This window comes from Bufo gargarizans, chromosome 2, assembly GCF_014858855.1.
Source record: "Bufo gargarizans isolate SCDJY-AF-19 chromosome 2, ASM1485885v1, whole genome shotgun sequence".
In the NCBI taxonomy this organism is placed as follows: domain Eukaryota; kingdom Metazoa; phylum Chordata; class Amphibia; order Anura; family Bufonidae; genus Bufo; species Bufo gargarizans.
In genome coordinates this window covers 14,049,861-14,057,430 of record NC_058081.1, presented here as the reverse complement: position 1 = coordinate 14,057,430, position 7,570 = coordinate 14,049,861, and the positions used below count along the sequence as shown (strand labels likewise).

The window sequence follows — 7,570 nt, the reverse complement described above, 5'->3', positions numbered from 1 at the left end:
GGCATTGCTCCTGCTCCTAGAGCAGTGTTTCCCAACCAGCGTGCCTCCAGCTGTTGCAAAACTACAACTCCCAGCATGCCCAGACAGCCTTTGGCTGTGCGGGCATGCTGGGAGTTGTAGTTTCATAACAGCTGGAGGCACTCTGGTTGGGAAACACTGTCCTAGAGGCTCAGTTCTCCCACCTTATGTCACGCCCTGCTGTCCTCAATTGACAGGCCAGAGTTCCTCTTCTCCTGCCTGCCCCGTGTGCTGGGTAAATGGCACAGCACTGCACAGGCACGAGATTTACCCAGCACACAGGGCTGTCAGGAAAAGACGAACACTGGCCCTGACAATCAAGGATAGCATGGCATGACATGAGGTGACTAAATAAAGCTGAAACATATGGGCCCAGATTTATTGCTATCATGAAATACAATGTAAAACATTCCAAAATAATTACCACATAAAGTAACATATGTCAGATTTGAAAAAAATAAAATAAAATTGTCTGGTCAGGAGGGTGAAAACTTGTTCGTTCTTGAGGGTAATGTAAATGATTCTTATTTTTCTTAATCGACCAAATCACTGGAGACTCATAAGAGAATAACAGTGATATCTCCCGGGAGTAATTCTACCTGGTGTCTTTCTTGCTTTCATGTTGTACATAAATATCCACAGATAATGCTTTATATTCATGTGTATCGGGGGGGTCATCGATTGTCTTAATGCTGCCGTCTGACACTATCATCTTTCTCCTCTGGGATCTTAAGAACAGAAGTATCTGAAAAATACCAGAAACATGAACATGAAAATGAATGATGAGGGTGAACAGATATCTGATGTGGGTAACATTAGGTAAATCATTATGCTACGTGTTTAAGAAGAAATTCTAAAGATCACTCCCAAGTGTCTGTGATATATTTATGTAACTGTACAGATGTTTTTTTTCTTGAAAATGAAAACCGTGACCACTCATATTTAATTTGTATTAAATATATTTGGCAATTATAGGCTTAAAAAATATTTTATATAAGAAAAAAAATATCAACATAATTGTGTAGAAATGCATACAGTAATGTATAACCAATATTTTAACTCTGCATATAATAGAAATTGTTTTATATTAACCTCAATTAATATAACAATGTAAGAAAAAAAAAATTGAAAACGTATACGGGATGATTCAAAAAGCATGGTGCAAAAGTAAAGGCCTATAATTAAAGTAACAAATTTTGCTCTTGAAAAATGAAAGCCGTGCTGTGACTGGTTTCTATAGGCGGCAAAGTAAATTTTCTTTTAGAGATTTTTTTTTATCAATCTGCCCCTTAGATTAGTTTACACATCTACACAAGGGGTAGATTTAAGATGGTGATATGGCAGAGACTGTTGTGACTAGAGATGAGCGAATCGAATCCCACAAAGTGGAATTTGATCCAAATTTCAGGATAATCTTGATTCGCCTTAAAGCAGAATTTCCTCATGCTTCTTGTTAGCGATCGATTTAACCTGAAATTGTGTAAAAAACAAAATAAATCATACTTACCTCCTCCATTTGCTCGTGACGGGCCGCCAGCCTCCATCTTGATTGAAGATCTCAGCCGAAATTCCGTGGCGGGGACGTATGATGTCACCACACCGGCTGGCTTGATGACGTAATCTCGCACTACTCGAGATTTTGCTCCAGATCTTCAAGCAAGATCGCAGCTGGCCAGTCACAAGCAAATGAAGGTGGTAAGTTTGATTTAATTTCACACTGTTTTTACACTCAGATGCCACGATCATGTATATATCATTGAGGGGTACAATGACGGGGGCGGCGCTATCGAATTGCACTCAAATTAATCGAATCAGCCAAATCGAACTTTTCATAAATTCACTCATCTCTAGTTGTGACAATACACCAACATTTTCTGAATAAATTTGGTAAATGCGTTCCACATAGAAACTACATTTCTCGTTGTGAGAAGCAATTCAAAACCACTGGCTGTTTATGTCATGGGAAAAGTCCAGGTCATCCAAAGACTTCAGAATAGACAGTGAACAGGATTAAAGCTGCGTACAAGCATGGTCCTAGAAAGTCATCCAGGATGACTAGAATAGAAGCAATAGTGCCTCAACCGCGGTATGGTGTATCTTCTGAAAACCAAACCAAAAAAATATATATATATATACAAATTCTTCAGTTGCTGAAACCTGATAACAAACTAGAATTCAGCGACTTTGGCATTGACTTGGGCCAGGAGGAGGATAACAAATTTCCTGACTGGCTGGTATTCAGTGATAAGGCTGTCTTATACCTCAGTGGTAAGGTCATTCAACACAACATTAGAACTTGGGGATTAGGAAACCAATGTGCCCTCATTGAGCACATGAGGGTCTCACCCACATTAAACCTATTCTGTGCAATGAGAAGGCGCAAAGTCTACGGTCCCTTATTTTTGTTGAGGGTCTTGTCAATGGATACTCCTAATTGGACATATTAAGGGAATGGCTTATGCCACAAATAGACAAAATTTGGCAGATCTTTCTCTATCAGCAGGATGTTGCTCCTCTTCTTTTCTAGTTAGATGTTCACCGATACCTGAATTAAACTCTACCAAAACATTGGATTGGAAATGCCAGAATAAATGTTTCACTAATTTTGTGCTGGGTTCTACGTTCACCAGCTCTAACACCCTGTGACTTATTTCTGTAGGATTACATCAAGAACTGAACTCAGTGTATCTGACCCCTTCCCTCCCCCCACCACAGGATCTGAACACCCTTATAAGATGAATCATTACAACAGTGGATTCTTATTCTAAGATACGCTTTCCTTGATCTGGACAGAACTGGACTTCTGCCTTGACATCTGCATTGTTACCAACGGGGCTTACATAGAACATTTGTAGTATATAGATAAAACCTGGATTTTGTCTTTTCATATATTACGTTGTCTCAGTTATGAATACAGAGGCTAGCATTTTGCACCATTCTTTTTGAATCACCATGTATTATGCAGTTAGAATGTTTTTTTTTCCATTTATGTTTTTTTTTCCTGTATGTTGGTTGAGTTCATCAATTTAAATTCTTAATAAATGATATGCAATATACATAATTTTTGGGCTTTAGGACACACTTTTTAGGAAGTTGGCTCTTTAAAGATGGAGCCTTCTCATGAGCTAAGTAGTAAATTGCAACCAAGGCTTTTTGCGGCCATTTCCCAGGAACACCATAGTAAAAGTCATTTTCATTGAACAAATACTAGATTGTTATTAGGCATGCAATATGTGCACTATAATATATTGTTCAGAACCTGAATTTGGACCACAGTTCAGCTAGATTGTTATGGTGAAACACTAAGGGCCTGGTTTATTTTAGAATAACTGATATTTGATCTGCACACAGGAGAACGACTCTACTGTGGTCAATGATTTTGTCCTCTTAGGATTTCGAGTAAGCCAAGATTTAAGAATTTCCCTGTTCTGTCTATTCCTTCTGGTTTACTGTGGGACAATATGTGGGAATCTCCTGATCATCATGCTGGTGTCCACCAGCAAGAACCTCCACACCCCAATGTACTTCTTCATCTCACAGCTGTCCATCAGTGACATCTTATTACCCACATACATTGTACCCAACATGCTTTACATTCTACTGAATAATGGGGGGACCATTACTTTTAATAACTGTATCACTCAATTATATTTCTTTTGTTCCTTGGAATCCTATGAATGTGTTCTCCTTGCTGTGATGTCTTATGATAGATATTTGGCTATTTGTAACCCCCTCCGCTATACCGCTATTATGACAAGTACATATTGTGTGAAATTGACCATCACCTCTTGGTTGCTTGGATTTTCTGTAGTTTTGATTTACACTATAACAACGGCAAAGCTAAATTTTTGTGGAAAAAATATAATTGACCATTTATTCTGTGATCTTTTTCCCTTACTAGAACTTGCCTGTTCTGACACCTTCATTGCTCACTTGGAGATTTATATGATAGGTTTTCCGATTGTCTTCATTCCAACCACAATCATTGTAGTGTCTTACACTAATATTGTATTAGCAATATTAAGGATCCCATCCAGTACTGGTAGACAGAAAGCCTTCTCCACCTGTAGCTCCCACCTCATTGTGGTCTCCATATTCTACTGGACTCTGTTTGGTGTTTATGTTGTTCCTACAAATGGTCTAACGCTCTCCACAAGTAAAGTCTTATCACTGTTATATACTGTTTTTACTCCTTTGGTCAATCCCATTATATACAGTCTGAGAAATAAAGATATTTGGAAAGCTGCACAGGAAATAGTTAATAAACATGGGATTTGGTAAATAATGCATTATACTTTATTTTATGCATAGCAACTAGAAAGGAGCAAATTTCCCTTGGGTACTATTCTGGAAAATCAGTTTTAAAATCTGATTTAAGTCCTAAGACTAATTTTTCTTTCACATCATTTTTATTTATTTTTTAGAAATTTCTGCCTCACACAAGAACATAGCCAGAAAAATAGAAATATGCCTTTCAGAAAATGGTGGCATAAAAAATGTTTGTTTGTTTTTTCTTTGCAAAAATGCTTTTATTGTGTATAACAAAACAAAAATTGACATATTAGGTATAATCGTGTGGGTTAACTAAGTCTCTAAAATCAGTTTTGAATAAATTGAGGAGTGTAGTTTCCAAAATGAGGTAATTTATTAGTGGTTTCTATTATGTAAGCCCCTCAAAGTGACTTCAAAACTGAATTGGTCCTTTAAAAAGAGGGTTTTGGAAAATGTATTGAATTTTGGAAAAAATACTTAAATTCTAAGCTTTCTAATGTCCTACAAATAAAATGACATTTACAAAAGGATGTAAACATAAAATAGACATATGAGAAATGTTAATTAATAACGACTTTATCAGGTATCACTAACACTTAAAAGCAATGGAATCCAAATTTTGAAAATTGCTAAATTTTCCAAATTTTCCATAAATTTGGGATTTTAAAAAAAATAGGGAAGAGTGCACCTGTGGACCCGAACTTGACCCCAAACCCTATTGAAGTCAATGGGGACCCGAAGTTCACTTTAATATTTTCCGTTATTACATGGTTATATAATCAGAAAAGAATAGAATTTTTAAGACAGAATGCAAAACAATATGGCGATTTAGGGGTTAAAAAAAAATCTCGCCTCATCCACTTGATCACGCTACATCAACTTTTTCTATCTTCACTGAACAGGACCTGCTAAAGGACCTGCGAAATGCACGAGGACACCACCACATGGGAGAGCGCAGTGACGTAATTGCGCACATCACAGTATGCAATATGATGGAAAGGCAGCTAGCGGCAGCGGCATCAATGTGCCAAATCTAAATATCCACTGTCAGCAATGGCAGATCTATTAATTGGTATCAACTGGAGATGTGTGGGAATCCTCATGAATCCAAGCTCGATTCATTTTCACAAATGTAATGTTTTCTACAATTTGGGAGGGCCATATTGTCTGCTTCAGTATGATGATGCCTACTGCCATGCAAAATTCCCACTATGATTGTACACTGGAGGTTACACAATAAAGTACACAGATTGAAAGCTGGGCCAGTTCCATCGACTGTTCCAATTTTCCTCCCCAGAAGTCCATGGGGTCAGGGAACAGGGTAGGTGTTAGAGAAGGGCACAGTCTAGGTACGAATGAACCTGGTTGTTGGGCATTGCATATCTGTTTGCTTCTTTGCTTCAGGTTGGCTCGACACTTGAAAAAATCAGTTCCATCATGTACAGGAAACTGAATTGGCTGCCTACGGTGCTTCTACTTGTAGTGGTACCACTGGCAAAGACGTCAGGGTGTTGGCTACACAGCAGTCTATGGAGAGGGACCTCCCAGTCAGACACATGGGTGTCAGGCATCTAGTCGGTGAAAGCTCCGAGTACAGAACGTATCCTGGTAATACAACAATTTTGCCTCCTTTTTAGTATCACAAAAACATTCCCCCATTCTTAATTTGGCAGAGGGTGTAAAAGCATGGCTATCCAGTAGTCATCTCTTTGCTTGCTGCTAATGATACGCTTGCTATGCTCACCAACATGCCAGAGGACCCAGTTGTTTAAGGCTCCACCTGCACTGTAATGGCTGGTCATGGCCAGTGTTATTGTCATCATTAGCATTATCATCAGCACATTTCACATAACTGGGAAAACTCCCTACTAGAGATGAGCGGAATTAAAAAAAAAAATCTATTCAGGCGCTTTGCCAAATTTTCCCAAAAACAATTTCATTACTTTCAGAATTAATTTGTCAGCTATATACTGGCCTGCAGGGAGAGTGTATCTCAATGTACATCACTGTGCATTGCAGCAACATGCATAGCTAGTCCTTTCTGGTGGTGAAACAGTTACTGTGGGTGAGTATGACAGGCAGGTCACATACAGTATATGGATGAGCGCATTGGTGTGCTTCACTATTAGACTCAGTTCACACTTTACTTATTTGGTCCAAAACAAAGAATAGGTGCAGATTTTTTCATGATACCTTATCTGAGAGCAGGACTCGCTCCTGATTTTGACTCACTATACAGTAACGGCTGTGAAATAACTGAAGTGTGAACGTTTGTGCGAGGTATAATGTACTTAACAGTGCAGTGGCCCAAAATTCTGCTAAAGAGTAAAAGAGCGGTCTCATTTTACACTGACTGGTGTTTCCACATAGATTACTAGTAAACCTGTTAGTCATTGATTCTACTAAATTGGGAAAGAGCGATCTCATTTCACTGCTTGTGGGGTGTCCACATTGAGTGATAGATAACGTACTGTGTTACCTACTCATTCTTCTATAGGGTGAAAGAGCGGACTCATTTTACCCCATCTGCTTTTTCCACCGAGTTTGCAAGCAAACCTGTTCTGTTAACTACTGATACAAGTAGTGGCGACATGACAGAGTGGAGAGGGTGTCAGCGGTAAGTTTGTGTTGACGTCACTGTTTATTTTTCCCTTCTTCTGATTCGACAGAAGAACAACCCAAAAAAGGGATCCTGTCTTTTGAGTATGCACCTTCACACGGTCAAAATTTGGTCAGTAATTGATCAGTATTGGTAAGGCCGAAAAAACAGGAGTGGGTCCAAAACAGAGATGACACATGATGAGAATATTTGCATGTCTTTCGTGTTTTTGACCAACTCCTGCTTTTGGCTTCTAAATCATGATCAATCCTGATGCAAAATACTGACTGTGTGATACAGGCCTAATGCTCAATATACATGAGTTTTGGCCATTAGCGTCTGACATCGGTTTTACTCAGATCGAAAAGAACAATGTCTAATATACAGATGCTTTGATTTTGATTTTATGATGCCAAGATGTACATTGTAGAGGGATATGCAGTTCTATTGCTGTCTCTCTCCTTTGTGAGTCAGTTCTTCAATTTACAGTGCCTTGAAAAAAGTATTCATACCCATTGAACTTGTCCACATTGTTTCACGCTACATCTACAAACTTAAATGTATTTTATTTGGATTTTATGTGATAGACCAGCACAAAGTAGCAAGTATGTGTGATGTGAAAAGAATATGATACAAAGCGTTAAAAAAAAATCATAAATACAGCAAAAGTCTGGAAAGTAT

The 7,570-nt window shown here is 38.4% G+C and overlaps 1 protein-coding gene across 1 annotated transcript; it reads left to right on the top strand.

Moving 5' to 3' along the window:
* Positions 1–781: 781 nt before the first annotated feature.
* Positions 782–5,743, top strand: LOC122925467 (olfactory receptor 1500-like). Its single transcript, XM_044276824.1, has 4 exons — positions 782–827; positions 1,655–1,713; positions 3,370–4,295; positions 5,695–5,743. The coding sequence occupies exons 1-4, from the start codon at positions 782–784 to the stop codon at positions 5,741–5,743; spliced, it is 1,080 nt and encodes a 359-aa protein (XP_044132759.1).
* The last annotated feature ends 1,827 nt before the right edge of the window (positions 5,744–7,570 follow it).

Excerpts from the sequence above, each read along its gene's own strand:
- LOC122925467 (XM_044276824.1), top strand. The coding sequence starts at position 782 with ATGAACATGAAAATGAATGATGAGGGTGAACAGATATCTGATGTGG. Across the intron at positions 828-1,654 it reads TGAACAGATATCTGATGTGG|ATTTTGCTCCAGATCTTCAA; the intron begins GTAACATTAGGT and ends GCACTACTCGAG. Across the intron at positions 1,714-3,369 it reads GTCACAAGCAAATGAAGGTG|GAGAACGACTCTACTGTGGT; the intron begins GTAAGTTTGATT and ends ATCTGCACACAG.